The sequence below is a fragment of the Bufo bufo genome, chromosome 3 (assembly GCF_905171765.1).
Source record: "Bufo bufo chromosome 3, aBufBuf1.1, whole genome shotgun sequence".
NCBI classification, from domain to species: Eukaryota; Metazoa; Chordata; class Amphibia; order Anura; family Bufonidae; genus Bufo; species Bufo bufo.
Genome location: NC_053391.1, coordinates 638,925,578 through 638,945,624, shown reverse-complemented (window position 1 = coordinate 638,945,624; position 20,047 = coordinate 638,925,578). Strand labels below are relative to the sequence as shown.

Genomic DNA, 20,047 nt, shown 5'->3' with positions numbered 1-20,047 from the left:
TTCATTCCTTGATAGAGATAGATAGATATATATATATATATATATATATATATATATATATATATATATATATATATAATTTTTTTTTTTTTTTTTTAAATCGCAGAATGTTCTGGTTGTGACGTTTCTTAAGGCATTTTCCCATAAACCACTTTTTAGGGAAAAATACAAGTAAAACGTCACAAAAAAAAGTGCATGCCAGTAAAACCCCTTTAAAGGGGTTTTCTAACAAACGTGACGACCTGTACTAAGTGATGATTAGTAGTCGTCTGACTCCTGGACTCTCTACTGTTCAGCAAAAAGGGGCTGTGGTACATTACCAGGCAGAGTCACATGGAGAGTAACACCGTGAAGAGGCCATGGTCCCTGTCTTCTGCAGCTGAATTGACAGATTTGCTGTGTAGACTGGAACAGAGTTATTAGACGGGTGGTTTATAGGTCACATGATACAGAGAGATCAGTAGAGAGACGGCGGCAGAAGGGGGGGGGAGAAGTGGCTGCTACCGGAGACATCATGGCAAGGTGTGCAGTTACTGTGTCAGCATGATGTGCTGATGGAGATGTCTGTTCAGGCTCCTGAGAGGAGAGAAATAATAGTGACGATTGGGGGTATTTATTACATCAGAGGAACTTACATATACCGTACAGATCTTGTTTTTTAGCTTTTTAATGAGAAATGGTTGGCAGTCATTTGGTATGCAATGTTGTAAATTGTAGCCTGCTGCATTTCCCCATACAATTGGCCACTAGGGCTAATCCTTATTAGTTTGGGGCTACAAAAGTTATATATTATATTTGTGGTCAAGGCTAAATACGAAACTTGGGCAGCGTGCCTGCCTGGAACCTAACCGGCTGAGGTGTGCCTGGAGCCGGGTATGAGAGTAGCCTAAAAGGGGGCAAAATGACAACAAAATAGTTAAGGTGTAAGACTTTATTACCTTATAACACCAAAGACCGAAATGCCTGCGAAATCTCCACCTGCGGGTTAGGTATGTATCTGGTGAAGCAAGACGAACGCCATCTCCCCATCTTTCGAATGACGTGGGCGGGGACCCCCTGCCGGGAAGCCGTGGAGGCTGCCCCAATGCGGAAGGAATGACCGGACATTGCTCCTGAGTCCAACCCTAAGCCAGCAGCCACCGTGCGGATGTGGCTGATGAATTGCGCCGTGGTGAGAGCTCCCTTCAGATGGGGTAGCAGAGGGCTGTGAGGTGGCGCATCCCGGAGGGCGAGGATGAGCTGGTCAAATACCTGTAACGGGCACCATTCATTCCTAGTGGGAAAAAACTGGACCTCCACCGGGGGGCCTGTTTGACTGGTTTTGGAGATAATTATCTTCAGCGCGTAATGGTCAACCACCCTCACCAGCTGCTCTCGGTGCAGGCTGCACCGTCCCGCCGTGCTGCACGTGAACTCGCCTGGCCTAAGGAAGCCGTAAAAAGCTAAGTACATGGCAGCTTTGATGATTAAGCTGGAAAAGGGCCCAAAAGGAACACCATCCAGGGCTGAAGATAATTTCCGGAACATCTCTCCCGTGACGCCCTGCCTGCGGGACGAGGGATTGGACCCACCCTTCTGGACCCCTCGTAAGGTGGCCTTGACTGCATGCGCAGAAAAAATGGATCCGCCCCCTGGGTTGCGGAGCATGGTGTGGTGTTGGACGCCTGCTAGGTACAACTTAATGGTGTTGTAGGAGAGGTGTAACTGGTGGTGGCAATGGGCGATGAAGGCCATGATGTAAGGAATGTCCGCCAGGCCCGCCTGCGGGTGCAGACGTGAAAACTCCTGGAAGGTTTTCAGGCCTGAAAGGTAGTTCCTGGCCGTGTTTGGGGCAAGGGACTGCTGCGCCAGGTCCCTTGCTGACGAGACGAGCAAGCCTAGTCCATTGACAGGGAACTGAAAGGCGGGGTGGGATATCTGCGTGGCTCGGCCTCCGGCATGACCTGGAAGAAGAGTTCAAAATTAAACCTAGACAGTGCGTCGGCTGCTACATTCCTCTCCCCCGGGATGTGGCTACAATGCACATGGAAGTTATGTGACAGGGCCAGCCAAACCAGCTGGCGCAACAGCGCCATGGTCTTGGGGGACTTGGCCCTGCCCTTGGCCAAGATGTCGACCAAGGCCTGGTTATCTGTCACAAACATCACCGGCAAGTTAGCCCAGAGGTGGCCCCATGCCTGAGCAGCTGCCACGATGGGGTATAATTCCAACAGAGAGGAGGTGCGGATGGATTCAGCCTCCTCTAAGATGGTACTGTGCCAACGATCCGCTAGCCACTGGGAACCCCAAATGGCAGCGTAGCCGCAAGATGCAGCTGCGTCTGAAAAAATGGTCGGGCAGGAGGAAGACCAAGGTGACACGAAAAAGGAGACGCCGTTCCATCGGGACAGGAACAACTCCCACATGGCCAGGTCTGCCATGGCCTGGCCATCCAAACGGATGATGCTGTCCTGTTCGGGTGCTGAGGGAAGAAGCTGGAGCAGCCTTGACACAAAGGTTCTTCCCTGGGGCATAATCCTGGAGGCAAAGTTGAGCCGCCCCAGAAGAGACTGCAATTCGACTCTAGTGAGGCATCCCGTGGCTGCCGCATGGGAAATGACCTCCCGACACTGAGTGAGTTTCTCCTCCGGTAGGCTGGCTTGCAACAGAACCGAATCCAGGACGATGCCCAAGAATGAGACCCTCGTGGCAGGACCCTCAGTCTTTGACTCCGCGATCGGAACAGCCAGACTGGCGAACAATCCGAGGAGGATGGTGAGTATGCTGGACCCGCCCTGCGGATCCTCGACAACCAGAAAATCGTCGAGGTAGTGGATGACCGACCGGAGGCCCCCGTGATGGATCAGGATCCAATGCAGCGCCTTGGCCAGCTGGTCGAATAACCACGGGCTACTCTTGGATCCAAACGTGAGCCTGTTGGCGAAAAAATACTGGCCGGCCCACTCAATGCCGTAGAATTGCCATAACTGCGGCAGGATGGGCAGGAGTTTAAATGCATCCGCAATGTCAACCTTTGCCAGCCAAGCGCCCCTACCATGTGACAGGTTGGCCTGGATGGCGTCGTCCACCGAGGAATAACTCATGGAAAATTCCTCTGAGGGAATCAGAGAATTAAGGCTTGGAATACCGGACACATGAGGGGCGGACAGATCATAAATTAATCTTTTTTTATTAGTGTTCTTTTTTGCCACTAAGCCGATGGGGTTAATGCGCCATGAGGAAAACGGGATGCGTGGGAACGGGCCTATGAGGAACCCCTTGGAAACTTCCGACTGGAGCAACTCGCTAGTTGCTGGAGGGTCCAGGGTGGCGGACAGCAGATTCCTGCCCTGCCAGGGCACCTGCGGCAGGGTGATGAGCCCTGTGTGGAACCCCTGGCGGAAGCCTGCCAACAGGAACGCCACGAAGTCTTGATCGTGGTGATCGTGAAGGAGTGCCGCCAAGAGGTCCACGTTGATGTCCGCTAGTCAGGAACCTTTGGAAGATTTCTTTGGGCAGGCGGACCGTGGGTGAGCCCTGAAGCACAGGGAGCAGACGTGGAGTGACCTGCAGCTGGCATATGAGCACCCCCCTGAATTAAAGTTATTACAGACTTGGCTCTTCCCCAGGTAGACAATAGGTCTGCCGAGCTTGTCTGTGGAGGGGTTGGATGGAAATGACCCGGAGGTCCCCGGGATGGCCCTGTCCTGAGGCGGGTGCGCGGTATTGGGGCACCACTCTGAGGAGTGGAAAATCGACTGACACGTCGCACAGTTGGGAACCCTGAGGCCAGCGAAGTGACGGCAGAAGAGCTCGGTGTCAATCAAGGACCAGCTGGTGACATACTGGAACTGGGCCAGAGCTGCCGCCGCCTTAGCTGCAAAGGAACGGTGGTAGTCATAGAAGGCCGACCCACCATACTTGTGCCCTAGGTCAGTGACCAGGTACAAATAGCTGTCAAGCTCCTCTCTTCTCTCCGGCTGTGCGGTGCAGACGATGTCCCTGAAGAGGCTGAAGGCCAGGACAAATTCCGGAATGGACAACTTGCGGTTGAGCCGCGAATCCTTGGCCCGAAGGACCACCGACACATCGCCACAGTTGATGACCCGGTTCTCGGGAACATCTTGAGCGGCAATGAGGATTGATGCCAGATTGACATCTTTCCCTGCCAGGATGTCTCTCTTAAGGTTATCAGGAATGAAGTGAGAGGGGGACACATGTGGAATGGGTCTTGGCGTACCTGTAGCCAGCCAGCCTGATGTAGAGGGAGTCATCAGCGGAACGGGAGCCGGGGGTACAACGGGGGGCCGGGATTCGAGCTCCGAAACCCTTGCCCGCACATCCGCCACCGAGTCCACCAAGGAATTCAGGGTCGCCTGTAGCTGCACCAGGGACAAATAGATGGCCGACGCCTCTGGCTGCACTGTTGTGGTGCTGGGGCTGGTCATGAGCAGTTTGTATAGCTCTGCCTTTCTTGCGGTGGCCGGATGTGGAATGCCTCTTCGGTTCAACTCGGCCAACAGTTTTGGGATGGTCCAACTCCGAAGGGATGAGGGACCCGCTTGGCTTGACACGATTGAGCCGGAGATGGAAAGGCCGTCCTCCATGTCCGAGGCTCGAGACATGGCAGAGCAGCTAAACAAAAATACAAGGCATAACAAAATAAAAGGAAAAAAAAAACGAGGGTGACGATGTACTGGAATTTGGACTGGTGCACGACAGAGAGACACGTACCGGTAACGGAATTCACGAGACGGCTCAGTCGAACCTGGCCTAACCGAACAGACCAAGACAATTAACGCGTGGTTATGACTTGACTGGGACCGAGGTGGTGCCAGTGCGAACTTACCTGAACAGGACCGAAAGGAACGGAGAACTGGGAACAAACTTCTGTAAATAAAGCACAGGCAAAAAAACATTTGAAAGTGCAGAGGACACGGGTGCCCACCAACCTGCGGAACCAGGCGAACTGGCCAGGCTGGGGCTCACCCTAAGGCCAAGTGACCATCCGAGCGCATCGGATCGAACACCTGACCGAAAAGAGAGCCGCCTGAGCGTACCAGGCGGTTTGACAGGAGAGAAGGCGCGTAGCCATGAAATAGAGGCTGCGCGTAGCCATGAAATAGAGGCTGCGCGTAGCAGCGGCCCGCGAAGGGCAGTGGTAAGCCATAACCTAGGAGTTACGGAAAGCAAGAATGACCCGGGGAGAAGCCGAGGACGGCCCCTTTGGAAGACTTGAAAGCCGAAGGACAGGTGCGTGAACCCGTGTGATAGACAAGAAAAACATGAAGACCTGGGCGTACCAGGAGTGAACCGAGCCCCTGGCGTACCAGGGAAGAAGGAGGTGCCACCAACCGCGACCGGACACCTGACTGTGACCGGCCGACAATGACTTGGCAACAAGACAAAACCCGGTGGCCTGGGCGAAACCAGGAAGACCAGACACCCTGGCCGTAACCAGGTGCCCGAGGTGGGGCCAGATCGGTCCTACGTGGGACACCTATCCTTGTCCAACCGAGAAAATTAAATAATTCTTTTTTTTTTTTTTTTTTATTAAAAGGGGGTTAGTCGGTGTCGACTATATGGCGGGTTTGTGCCGCAAATACATATATATATTTATATTTTATATATATTTTTTTTTTTTCGGGTTGATGATCCGACTATATGGCGGGTTTGTGCTGTAAATACTCACATATACCCTTTTTTTTTTTTTTTTTGCGGACTATATGGCGGGTTTACCAACGTACTTATCCCTTTTTTTTTTTTTTTTTTTTTTATAGACCCTGTGGCGGGTTTACTGCACACACTGATACCAATTGTTTATTTCATTTATGTGAATTATTCCTTTACTTTCCCCTCCTTTCTTCCCCCCCCCTCCCCGTCTGGCCTGGCTGCCCGTGAGCCCGCGCCCAGCGTGGAACGCAAGCTGACATTGCAGCCAGGGAGACCGGCAGGGGGCGGGTGACGTCACAGAAGCGCCGGAAGAGGAGTGCGTGCTGGAACGCACGCCTATGTGCACCGGCTTCCATGCCGCACCCGGGGTGCAGCCTTGCCCAGGAACCCAACCCCCCCCTCCCCGATGAACGGGTATCCGCCGGCAGGCGCTGATTTGTCCCTGCTGCCGCCGGAAAGCAAGTGGAGCGGGCGGGGACCGGAACCAGGAAGTGCGTGCGTTCCACCCTGGAACGCACGCCTTCCTGCGCCGTGCCGGGAACAAGGTGAGCCGGCCAGACCAGGGAAAAACACCCCCCCCCCCCCCCCTCTCCAGCATGACGAGCCGACCGGCTGCCGGGTGCGCTACCTGACGCCATACCGCCAGGAACACAGGGAGACGAGTGGAGGAGGAGGGGAGCCGGAAGCCTGTGCGCTCCACGCTGGAACGCACCGGCAGCATGAGGCGGAGGGAGGGTGCCAGACCGCCGCAGTCCTTGCCCTGCGAAAGAGCCCCCCCCTCCCCTACTTACCACCAGGAGACACGAACTCTGCAAGAGGCGACCGTAGGTACCAGGAAACACACGAACACTAGCCAGTGAATAACCAAGAACCGGAACGCCCACTGTGATGAGGTAAGTGGGGGTTTAAATAGGCTCAAGCCCCTCCCACAAATGCAGGCTGAACCTCAGCCTTACATGAACACAAAAATAACACATCCTAGATCTGAATTAATTAAATATTCTTCTGAAATACTTTGTTCTTTACATAGTTGAATGTCCTGACAACAAAATCACACAAAAATTAAAAATGGAAATCAAATTTTTCAACCCATGGAGGTCTGGATTTGGAGTCACCCTCAAAATTAAAGTGGAAAAAGACACTACAGGCTGATCCAACTTTGATGTAATGTCCTTAAAACAAGTCATAATGAGGCTCAGTAGTGTGTGTGGCCTCCACGTGCCTGTATGACCTCCCTACAACGCCTGTGCATGCTCCTGATGAGGTGGCGGACGGTCTCCTGAGGGATCTCCTCCCAGACCTGGACTAAAGCATCTGCCAACTCCTGGACAGTCTGTGGTGCAACGTGACGTTGGTGGATAGAGCGAGACATGATGTCCCAGATGTGCTCAATTGGATTCAGGTCTGGGGAACGGGCGGGCCAGTCCATAGCATCAATGCCTTCGTCTTGCAGGAACTGCTGACACACTCCAGCCACATGAGGTCTAGCATTGTCTTGCATTAGGAGGAACCCAGGGTCAACTGCACCAGCATATGGTCTCACAAGGGGTCTGAGGATCTCATCTCGGTACCTAATGGCAGTCAGGCTACCTCTGGCGAGCACATGGAGGGCTGTGCGGCCCTCCAAAGAAATCACACCCCACACCATTACTGACCCAATGCCAAACCGGTCATGCTGGAGGATGTTGCAGGCAGCAGAACGTTCTCCACGGCATCTCCAGACTCTGTCACGTCTGTCACATGTGCTCAGTGTGAACCTGCTTTCATCTGTGAAGAGCACAGGGCGTCAGTGGCGAATTTGCCAATCTTGGTGTTCTCTGGCAAATGCCAAACGTCCTGCACGGTGTTGGGCTGTAAGCACAACCCCCACCTGTGGACGTCGGGCCCTCATATCACCCTCATGGAGTCTGTTTCTGACCGTTTGAGCAGACACATGCACATTTGTGGCCTGCTGGAGGTCATTTTGCAGGGCTCTGGCAGTGCTCCTCCTGTTCCTCCTTGCACAAAGGCGGAGGTAGCGGTCCTGCTGCTGGGTTGTTGCCCTCCTACGGCCTCCTCCACGTCTCCTGATGTACTGGCCTGTCTCCTGGTAGCGCCTCCATGCTCTGGACACTACGCTGACAGACACAGCAAACCTTCTTGCCACAGCTCGCATTGATGTGCCATCCTGGATAAGCTGCACTACCTGAGCCACTTGTGTGGGTTGTAGACTCCGTCTCATGCTACCACTAGAGTGAAAGCACCGCCAGCATTCAAAAGTGACCAAAACATCAGCCAGGAAGCATAGGAACTGAGAAGTGGTCTGTGGTTACCACCTGCAGAACCACTCCTTTATTGGGGGTGTCTTGCTAATTGCCTATAATTTCCACCTGTTGTCTATCCCATTTGCACAACAGCATGTGAAATTGATTGTCACTCAGTGTTGCTTCCTAAGTGGACAGTTTGATTTCACAGAAGTGTGATTGACTTGGAGTTACATTGTGTTGTTTAAGTGTTCCCTTTATTTTTTTGAGCAGTGTATAATATATATATATATATATATATATATATATATATATATATATATATATATATATATATATATATATATATTTTTTTTTACCATGTGGTAGTGTTTACAGCTTCATGTACTGACATGCATATGTGTCTTAAGTGTTAAAGGACTTCTGTCACCCCCCATTGTGCAATTTTCATTAGCCGACATTAGCTATTTGTTAATGTCAGCTGAGTGCAATCATGCATGTCCTGCCTTTGTCTGTGGCTTATTTCTTGTAAAAATCATACTTTTATCATATGCAAATTTCTTCACTACCAGCAAGTTGGGCGGTTACTTGCTGGTAGCCGCCGCATCTGCCGTTTCTAGACACGCCCCATCTCCTCTTGATAGACAGGGCCAGCGAGTGCTCTCCTCCTCCCGCTGGCCCCGTCTATTGCTGAATTCCCGCACCTGCGCCGTAACGTTCCTCAATCGGCGCAGGTGTACTGAGTGAAGGACGCGCGCTTGCCAGCTCCTTCCTCAGTGCGCCTGCGCCGATGACGTCACACTACACCTGGAAGAGAAGACTGCCGGCATCAGCGATAATCGGCAGTCTTCTCTTCCGGGTGTAGGCTGACGTCATCGGCGCAGGCGCACTGAGGAAGGAGCTGGCAAGCGCGCGTCCTTCACTCAGTACACCTGCGTCGATTGAGGAACGTTACGGCGCGGGAATTCAGCAGCAGACGGGGCCAGCTGGAGGAGGAGAGCGCTCGCTGGCCCTGTCTATCAAGAGAATATGGGGTTCCTTTTAGGGTTTATTCATACATCCGTTGTTTCTTTCCTGATCTGTTCCGTTTTTTGCTGAACAGATCTGGACCAGATCTGTACCCATTCATTTTCAATGGGTCCTGAAAAAAAATCAGACATTGAGCTGTCCGATTTTTTTTCAGGACCCATTGAAAATGAATGGGTACAGATCTGGTCCAGATCTGTTCAGCAAAAAACGGAACAGATCAGGAAAGAAACAACGGACGTGTGAATGGACCCTTAAAGGGGTTTTCTGAAATTTTACTACTGATGACCTATCTTCTGGATACGTCTTCAGTATCTGATCGGTGAGGATCCAATATCTGGGACCCCCACCAAACAGGGATTTTTGCTAATGAGGACAGAGGAAAATATGTATAATCTTGTTGTGTTTGTTTTTTGTTTTTTTTAATTAATTTATTTTATTTCCGCGGATTACCAAAATTGCTTGAAAACTGCCTGAAACATTAAAATTCCCTTGAAGGTCTAGAAGCCGAAGTATCAAAATTGTAATTTGAAATATTCTTGCTGCTGATGACACAGTCCAAGTAATAATCCCATCTTTATATTCAATTGCAGGTCTGGGACAGAATCCTTTAGGCTTGGCTGCTCCTGCCGCACAGACTACTGCCAATGAAGGACTCGGTGGAATCGACTTCAGCAGTTCTTCAGACAAAAAAAGTGAGTACTGAAGGGACCACAGATAGTCATAGTTCAGATCTCAGTGAACATGTGAGTCACAGAGTTGACATGGTCTGATTAGATACAGGAGGAGAGTAATCCTCTCTCCTTTAGGCCCCTTTCACACAGGCGAGATTTCTGAATCCGGACCCATTCATTTCTATGGGGCTGTGCACATGAGCAGTGATTTTCACGCATCACTTGTGCGTTGCGTGAAAATCGCAGCATGTTCTATATTGTGCGTTTTTCACGCAACGCAGGCCCCATAGAAGTGAATGGGGCTGCGTGAAAATCGCTAGCATCCGCAAGCAAGTGCGGATGCGGTGTGATTTAAACGCACGGTTGCTGGGAGACTATCAGGATGGGGACCCGATCATTATTATTTTCCCTTATAACATTGTTATAAGGGAAAATAATAGCATTCTTAATACAGAATGCTTAGTACAATAGGGCTGGAGGGGTTAAAAAAATAATTTAACTCGCCTTAATCTACTTGTTCGCGCAGCTGGCATCTCTTCTGTCTTCTTTGCTGTGCACAGAAAAAGGACCTGTGGTGACGTCACTGCGCTCATCACATGGTCCGTCACCATGGTAAAAGATCATGTGATGAGCGCAGTGACGTCATCAAAGGTCCTATTCCTCAAAGAAGAAGACAGAAGAGAAGCCGGGCTGCGCGAACAAGTGGATTAAGGTGAGTTAAATTTTTTTTTTTTTTTTTTTTAACCCCTCCAGCCCTAGTGTACTATGCATTCTGTATTAAGAATGCTATTATTTTCCCTTATAACAATGTTATAAGGGAAAATAATACAATCTACACAACACCGATCCCAAACCCGAACTTCTTCACAGAAGTTCGGTCTGGGTACCAAACATGCCGATTTTTTTCTCACACGCGTGCAAAAAGCATTACAATGTTTTGCACTCGCGCAGAAAAATCGTGCATGTTCCCGCAACGCATCCGCATCTTTTCCCGCAACGCCCGTGTGAAACCAGCCTTAGTAATTTTCCCTCTTTCATTGCTAAGGTAGGAAGGTAACATGAACAGGGGAGAAGTGACAGTGACGGGCTTTACTTCCTGATGTCACTTGCAACTACCATAGCACAGATATATATAATTTTTTTTTTTACACACATACACCATTTCTTTTGCCTTATAAGACGCCCCTAGGGATCAGAGGAGGAAAATAAGAAAAAAAAAATTATATATAATATGTATATATATTTCCCCAGTCGTCTCCATGATAGCACATCCTGAGACTGACTTCCTCTGATAGGACAGGAAAAAACAGAGAGGTTTAAAACCCCCACTCCTACCCCTCATCTCCAGTGTATTTTCCCGTCCAGAAAATATCTGAGGTTTGCAGTGAAGCTGAAAGAGAAGATTCTTCACTTTCAATTCAACTGTCTCCCTTTCGGAATATCTTCTGCTTCTCGCATCTTCTCCAAGATTATGGCAGAAGTAGTGGCCTCCCTAAGCCAAAAGGGAATATTAATTATTCCAAATCTGGACGATCTGTTAGTTATAGCAAAAACATCGGATCTCTTACAAGCTCCTCTTCAGGTGGTCCTCTCTCACCTTTAGAACCTGGGCTGGATAGTCAATTGGGAGAAATCCAATCTTATCCCAAACCATCAAAGAATATTTTTAGACATCCTCCTGGATTCTGTCCTCCAAAAATCCTTTCTTCCATCTCTGAAGGTCCAGGGTCTAAGGTTAGGGATCCAACAATTCTTTTGTTCGATCAGACAGGCCATGAAGATTTTAGGTCGCCTAACTTCTTGCATTCCAGCTGTCGCCTCGGCCCAATTCAACATGAGGCCTCTGCAGGACCTCATCCTCAGGAAATGGAACAGGTCTCAGTTAACCCTAGACCAAAGGATGTCCGTAACCAAAGAGGTAAAGACCTCCTTACAGTGGTGGCTCAGAGACAAGAATCTGGAGTCAGGAGTCTCTTGGAGCCAGGAGGAAGTGCTATCGTTGACAACGAAAATTACATACGACCCACTAGCACATATTGAGACTCTGTATATGAGAATATTTTAATTTGGTCAGTGAGACCATAATTTGTCTCTTGGTTGATACGTGCTACTAAATGTATTAGTTATTTATATATAAAATTTAACGTTTATTTCATCCGCTTAATAATAGATGCCTTTGAACTCACACATTAAAACGATCAGTGGTGCCTGCCCTATTGCAATGTATCTTATATTGTATCTTTTTATGATGTGCTTGTTGACCACTGGGGGGCCCTTAGACTATTCTCTTAAATAATTCCTGCTATCTCTGTTCAGCAGTGATCACCGTTATTTCAAGAGCACTGTTATTACCACAGTGTACTACTCTCAGTCATGGGCTTCTTCCCAGGGTACTAATTGATATCTGCGCACTGTTGTTTCCACAGTGCGCTACTCTGAGCGGCGGGCTTCTTCCCAGTGTACTGCTTAGTGACTAATATATGACGCTCCTGCTTGGCATGGCACTCACTGCCTAAACTAACATTAATCACACTCTGCCCCCCGACATGTTTCGCCAAGCTCTCTTGGCGTCTTCAGGGGAACGGGCAGTGTCACACTGCCCGTTCCCCTGAAGACGCCAAGAGAGCTTGGCGAAACATGTCGGGGGGCAGAGTGTGATTAATGTTAGTTTAGGCAGTGAGTGCCATGCCAAGCAGGAGCGTCATATATTAGTCACTAAGCAGTACACTGGGAAGAAGCCCGCCGCTCAGAGTAGCGCACTGTGGAAACAACAGTGCGCAGATATCAATTAGTACCCTGGGAAGAAGCCCATGACTGAGAGTAGTACACTGTGGTAATAACAGTGCTCTTGAAATAACGGTGATCACTGCTGAACAGAGATAGCAGGAATTATTTAAGAGAATAGTCTAAGGGCCCCCCAGTGGTCAACAAGCACATCATAAAAAGATACAATATAAGATACATTGCAATAGGGCAGGCACCACTGATAGTTTTAATGTGTGAGTTCAAAGGCATCTATTAAGCGGATGAAATAAATGTTAAATTTTATATATAAATAACTAATACATTTAGTAGCACGTATCAACCAAGAGACAAATTATGGTCTCACTGACCAAATTAAAATATTCTCATCGTTGACAACGGACGCCAGTTCCTGGGGCTGGGGTGCCCTTACTGCCACAGGTTCCTTTCAGGGGACTTGGTCCGAAGCTCAGAGTAGGATGTCGTCCAGCTACAAATAACTTTGGGCTATATGGGAAGGCGTCAAAGCAACTCAGACTCCATCCACGAACAGTCATGTACTAGTCCACTGAGACAATTCCACATCTGTAGCTTTCATCCTACATCAGGGAGGTACAAGACATGGTCACCTTCAAAACAGATTTTTCTATGGGCAGAGAAGAACCTAAAATCTCTGGCTGCGGTACACCTGAAGGGTTCTCTCAAGCTTCAGGTGGACTTTATTCCTCAACAGAGACTGGATCCAGGCGAGTGGTCCCTATCCCAGTCGGCCTTTCAGAGAATCCAAAATCAATGGGGCAATCGGAGTCTAGATCTGTTCGCCTCAAGAAGAAACCACAAAGTACCGCATTACTTCTCGCTCAATCTAAGGGATCCCTGTGTGGCATTAGACGCCTTTACTCAGGACTGGACGTTGGGGCTGGACCATTTTCTTAGTGGCAATATCCTCTGCGAGAAGAGTTTGTGAGCTTCAGGCTTTATCTATCCAGGAGCCCTTCCTTAGAGTGTTTGAAGACAAGCTCATATTCAAATTAGATCCCAATTTTCTCCATAAGGTTTCTACTTTCCACAGGTCACAAGACATTGTTATTCCCTCGTTTTCTGCGAACCCCAAAAACAAGCAGGAAACAAGATTTCATAATTTTAGATATTAGAAGAAGTGTACTTCATTATCTAGATGTCACCAGAGATTGGAGGATAGATAAAAACTTATTTATTCAGTTTTCTGGCCCAAATAAGGGTAAAAAAGCAGCAAAAAGCTTTATATCCCGCTGGATTAGGTATGCCATTTCTGAGGCCTATAGAGCCTCCGGTAAAGAAGCTCCTCCGTCCCTCAGAGCCCATTCAGTAAGATCAGTGTCTACTTCCTGGGCCCAGAGAGCCTCTGCGTCTTTAGAACAAATTTGCAGAGCGGCCACTTGGAAGAGGGCTCACGCCTTCACCAAGCATTATAGGGTTGATGTATTTGCCAATGAGGACATGGCCTTTGGACGCAAGGTCCTAGGTGCTGTTGTCCCCCCCCTAATGTTTACTTTGTTAGTTCTCAGGATGTGCTGTCATGGAGACAACTGGGGAAATGAGTATTACACTCACTGGTAATCCGGTTTCCTGAAAGTCTTCATGACAGCACACATATTCCCACCCTTTTGTTGATAATTTTACTTTGGTTTATGTTCTACCCCTTTTCCTGGTTCCGTTAAAAATACACTGGAGATGAGGGGTAGGAGTGGGGTTTTAAACCTCTGTGTTTTTTCCTGTCCTATCAGAGGAAGTCAGTCTGTGTGTGCTGTCATGGAGACTTCCGGGAAACCGGATTACCTTAGAATTTTGTGAAAAGGTTCATTATTCTAGGCTCAAAGTGTCACACTAGTCAGCTAATTAATCCATACCCCCTGAGCAAAGGGAACCTGAGATTGTGACTTTGGGGTTTCTTAAGCTGTAAGCCATAATCATCCAAATTATAACCAATAAAGGCTTTAAATATCTCGCTTTGCATGCAATGAGTCTATCTCCTATGTTAGTTTCACCTTTTACTGAAATAAATGAACTTTGCGTCCGAGACATCATATTGCGCAGGCGTGGAGTACTTCTCATCCCGCGATAGTATCCTAACACACAGAGGACATAGGAGCCCACAGCCAAAATGGCAACCTAGCACTACATATCAACTGGGCATGCTCCAGCCCATAGAGAGGTGGATACAGTCTGCCGATCACATGATCATGTCACATGACCGCCATTCACACACAAACAATCATTCTTCATATATATAATATAACAAAAAGGTAAGGCGGCACTCCGGTCTTCAAGTGAATCTTTTATTACACCCAACAGCATTTCAGCTCTCTCAATGGAGCCTTTGTCAAGCAGTGAACACAGTGCTTCAAGCTCCAAACATACTTAAATAGGGCTGAGTACATAAGTGTTACATAATTGATCACAATAGGTGAATTAACAGGATTACATTGTGAAAAACCTAATTACAAGTGTTAGACATTTCATAGGATTACATAAAGTCCAGTGATCGCTAATAAAACAAACAATTCAACCGTGTCCAAGATTGTATCAAAAATACATAATTATATCCCATCAAGACATAATTAATCAGTGCACCTGTGTATATAGTGTAGGGCGGCGACGACTAGGGACAGAGCCTGCAAGCACCATTATGTTCTATGCCCAAATCGTAAACCTTTGCACAGAATATGCAGAATAAATTGGATATATAGAGAGCGCTTCCTAACCTGTCGGTGTTCTCACTTTCAGGTGACAGAACTGGAACCAGACCAGAGTAAGTTACCTGAAGGTTGTGTTGTCGTCTTTGCTTTTCATTGCACATGAATATTTATAATGAAACCTGGTCCAAGTGCAGGAATAATCCGTTCACTTGGCAATTGTGACATCTTTGCTTCTCTTTATAGGGACAATAAAGCTCTGAAGGATGAAAATCTACCTCCGTTAATCTGTCAAGATGTGGAAATTTTTCAGTAAGTTAAGTGGTAACAGATTTCTTTTGGGTCTTTAGAATTACCATTTGTCTACTTTTACACTTTGCTTTTCTAGGTTTAGTTTTTCTTTATTTTTGGTGTGCATCAGAAAGTAGGAAAACCTCTTGCCGTGGTAAAGATTCTGCTTTCCTTTAATGGAAGCCAGTCATGCTTTTGCCTGGGACTATGACTCCCATGCTGATGTCGGATGTATTTTGATGACTTGCACACCCAAGTGCAGTTCTTTAACCCCTTCACTACCAACGCTGTACATGTACGGCGTTGGGCAAACATGGCGTCCGCTCCCACGTGCAGCGGGCATATGTGGTTTCAAACAGTAGAGACCCGCGGCTAATGAATAATAATCAATAATGCCGATCGCGGTCAATAAAGCCTTTAGATGCCGTGATCAGGTGAGATCACAGCATCTAAAGGGTGAAAAACCCAGAAGCTTGCGCTTTGCAGAGGATGCCGGTAATTGATTTGAATGCCCTAGGTCTCGCTGAAGAGACTAAGGGCATTGAAGCTGCAATTATTATTTTGGCCAGAAAGCCAACATAAGAAATTAGCGATTCTGAGAAATAAATGGATGTAAAAAACCCATGATTGTTTCGAATTAAAAAAAAAAAATTATTTGTATGCTCAAATACGAACTTCAATAAGTCATGGAGGTCAGAATATGGTGATGTAAAAAAAAAAGTTTACATTTATTTTTACACTACTTAGACATAAAAACCTATAGATATGTGGTATCGTTGTAATCGTACTGACCCAGAGAATGATGGGCACCGGTCAGTTTTGCCGCAAATGGAACACCGTGAGAACAAAACCCGCAAGACGGTGGAGAAATGTATTTTTTTTTTTTTTTCTTTTCTTAATTCCACCCCATTTGGATTTTTTTTCCACTTCCCACTACATTGTATGCCATATTAAATGGTGTCATTAGAAAGTACAACTTGTCCTGCAAAAAATAAGCCCTCATACAGCTATGTGAACGGAAAAATAAAAAAGTTGTGGCTCATGGAAGATAAGGAAGAAAAATGAGAACCCAAAAATGAAAAAAACCTCCGGTATCCTAAGGGTTGCAAAGGACCTGTCCCCTCTCCTGAGATGTCTATTTTAGTAACTACTTACATTTCCCCTGTAATAACAATTCTGGAGCATCTATTCTAATGACTCTGTGATGTGCCATTACTTTATTATTCCTGCTAGAAGTTATGGATGAATTACTTGCATTTGGCAGTGAAGGTCTAGATGCAGATGTCGCAGTAACGCCTGCACAAACGTCATAGACGCCTGCACAGGCCATTTAAAGAGGACCTTTCATCGGTCCAAACATTGTAAGATAATTATCACGCTACATAGAGCGGCGCCAAGGGATCTCACTGCACTTACTATTATCCCTGGGCGCCGCGCCGTTCGCCCACTGTGTCCTCCGGTATCTTCACTGAATTGGTTCTACTAGGCGGAGTCTGCCCTGTTTCTAACTGGGCGTTCCTTCTCCCAGGCTGTAAGATCTGCGATGCGATTGGACAGCGCTACAGCCTGGGAGAAGGAACGCCCAGTGAGAAACAGGGCAGACTCCGCCTAGTAGAACCAATTCAGTGAAGATACCGGAGGACACAGCAGGCGAACGGCGCGGCGCCCAGGGATAATAGTAAGTGCAGTGAGATCCTGGGGCGCTGCTCTATGTAGCCTGATGATTATCTTACAATATCTTCCTCTTTAACTCCCTGATAAAAGACTTGTGCGTATTTCTACTCATGGTCTTTTCTAGTCCGGAGTGCTGTATCAGCAGACTGCCAGGTCCTGCACAAAGGAAGCCCCTCCCATCTCCTAAGAAGCTCCGCCCCTCACTGGCACCTCCCTTACCAGGATCATCTCCATACACCACATTATGGTTACAGGACCTGTGGTGATGTCACAGCCATGTGATCAGCCACATGTGTGGGCGGAGTTAAGGGAACATGAGGCCAAAGAATGTGAAGGTACGTTGTGTGGAGCAGGGCTAGGTGTATGTGTAGTTTGCCTATTGTACCGTGTTCTGTGTGTAATGGGCATGTAGTGGAGCTGTGTATAAGATGTATATTGTAGTAAAGCCATCTATGTAATGGGCATGTAGTAGCCCTGTGCATGTAATGGGCATGTAGTAGCCGTGTGCATGTAATGGGCATGTAGTAGCCCTGTGCATGTAATGGGCATGTAGTAGCCGTGTGCATGTAATGGGCATGTAGTAGCCCTGTGCATGTAATGGGCATGTAGTAGCCCTGTGCATGTAATGGGCATGTAGTAGCCCTGGGCATGTAATGGGCATGTAGTAGCCCTGTGCAGCCTTTTTGCAGCTTTCCCTAGGACGTGTGATGTCGCGTTCATCGGTCACATGTCCTAGATGCAGCTTGGCCCCATTGAAGTGGATGGGACTGAGCTGTGATTCCGAGCACAGGCTCTATACAATGTACAGCAGGTGCTGGGCTTGGTGAGCTGAGAGAAGGCAGCTGCGCTACTATGAGCACCAGTGCCTTCTCAAGCCGCTAATCAGCAGGGGTCCTGGGTGTATGGCCCCCACTGATGAGATACTGATGACTTATCCAGAAGAAAGGTCATCAGTTCAAAAATCTTGCAAAACACTAAATGTCTTGTGAGAATAATGGAGGAATGGCGCAATTATAGTGTTAGAATAAAAGATGCTGCAGAATTCTTACATGGGGATTGCAAGTAGTTACTAAGGCATGTCAGGAGAGGGGACAGGTCCTCTTTACGCTTTGCAGCCTCTGTTGTGTAACTGATCACCTACGATGTTTATGTAAGGACTGACGTCCCGTTCTGCTACTTTGGTTATAAATACATTGTACTGATGAAATCATGTCTTTACTTTTGTGCAGGAAGTTTGTGAAGGAGCAGAAGCAAGTGCAGGAGGAGATCAGCAGAATGTCCTCTAAAGCCATGATGAAAGTACAGGAAGACATCAAAGCTTTGAAACAGCTTTTGTCTGTGGCATCCAGTGGCCTTCAGAGAAATACTCTGGCTATTGATAAGCTGAAAATTGAAACTGCTCAGGTATTTAACACATTTTCAGTGTATTGTATAGCTTATTGTTACACAGATGCTACCACAGGTTCACCGCTCATTACGGTCACGTCCAGATTTTACTGTGGAAGTATTTAAAGGGGTTATCCAACCCGGGCCTTCTCATATAGATTGTACTTGCCTCGCCTCCTGGCACCTGCGTCTCTTCTGACGCCCACACGGCTGCCACTTCATCTTCCTGTAGAACGGATGAAAACAGCAGGCCGCAACGGGGAAAACAGCGATGCTAGGGAGGCTCGTTCCAGACTGCTATTGGCTGCCCCCGTCCCATGTGACGGGGAGATTCAGCAGTGGCCATGCGGGTGTCAGAAGCGACGCGAGTGTCGGGGAGCGAAGTAAGTACAATGTGTGTGAGGGGCGCGGGCATATGGGGTGGCATTTTATTGGTTGGCTAACCCCTTTAATCATGACTGATCTTGGCGTAAGTGTTTTATTCCTCTATTAATAACCCTGTGGTAAAAGAACGCAGTCACAATAGGTTTTCAGCCTGTGGATGTAAACGAGAAGGTTTCTATTCGCTGACAGCAAATAGAGATTGGAAAATTAAATAGACGAAAAACTTGAATTTTACGGGGACACTAGTACTTTCATATGTCATGTGACATTTGTAGGCCCAGGGTTCACTAGTGGCTACTTGGTAGTAATATTTCTCATGAAGTGCTTTTAAAACCTGCTTATTGCCTTCCATTTTCCTTTCTAGGAACTCAAAAATGCAGAAATTTCTTTGCGAACACAGAAAACACCTCCCGGCCTTCAGCATGAAAATACGGCCCCTGCTGAGTAAGTTTGGGCAGTTTGATCATAAAAATGTGAGCGATTGGGAGATGCCTTGTGTAGTTTCAGCAGGGGTAAAATTCACTGCTTTAAATGAACACTCTGTGCAAAAATGAATTATCATCCGTCACAAAGGCTTTGTGCTTGTTGGTTTTAGCCATTACTACGTATTTTCCACCTTGTAAAATCAGATGGCTGCCATTTACATGACTCCATATTTTCAGACCAGTAGCTGAGTCAGCCGTATGTCAGTTACCTCTTCCTATATAGATGTCAGTGGGCAGGCGCACATTCAGTTGGACACCATGCGTTGTTGGCCAAACTGACATAAAAATGAGGTATGTACTATGCACATCTTAGGCTGGGTGCACATCATGTTTTGATGTGTATGTTAGAAGAAAAAAAAGATACAAAAACGCTGCACACCACATTCTTGTATTCTACACATCCGAAAAAAACAAACAAACATATACCGTATTTTTCGGCCCATAAGATGCACCTAGGTTTTAAAGGAGTACAATAAGAAAAAATATTTCTTACCCATTCCATTGGGGGGACACAGACCATGGGTATAGCTTAGGCCATTACTAGGAGGAGACACTATGCAAATAAGAAAAAACAGCTCCTCCTCCACTGGCTATACCCCCATGCTCCAACAGGAGGACCTCAGTTTTAGCTTAGTGTCGGATAAGGAGGTGACACTCCTGCTCCTGCAGGGTTGTCCCTGTAGTTTTTTCTTCTCCTGTTTGTTTTGTTTTTTTCTAATCAGAGGACGCAGGGTCGCATGGTGCGTCCCTGGTCTCTCAGTGGAACGAGCGCCGGGGTCGAATGGACGTCCCCGGCTACCTCCCCTTCCCCCCAG

At 47.6% G+C, this 20,047-nt stretch overlaps 1 protein-coding gene across 2 annotated transcripts in view; it reads left to right on the top strand.

Annotated features, from left to right (window-relative positions):
- The window catches only part of NUP58 (nucleoporin 58), a 72,472-nt gene that overhangs the window by 14,842 nt on the left and 37,583 nt on the right, over positions 1 to 20,047 (top strand). For both annotated transcript variants that reach the window (XM_040426190.1, XM_040426189.1), the window contains exons 5-9: positions 9,515 to 9,616; positions 15,104 to 15,128; positions 15,259 to 15,324; positions 18,207 to 18,381; positions 19,112 to 19,191. In XM_040426190.1, the coding sequence (XP_040282124.1) occupies positions 9,515 to 9,616; positions 15,104 to 15,128; positions 15,259 to 15,324; positions 18,207 to 18,381; positions 19,112 to 19,191 (448 nt within the window). The remainder of the gene's footprint in view (positions 1 to 9,514; positions 9,617 to 15,103; positions 15,129 to 15,258; positions 15,325 to 18,206; positions 18,382 to 19,111; positions 19,192 to 20,047) is intronic.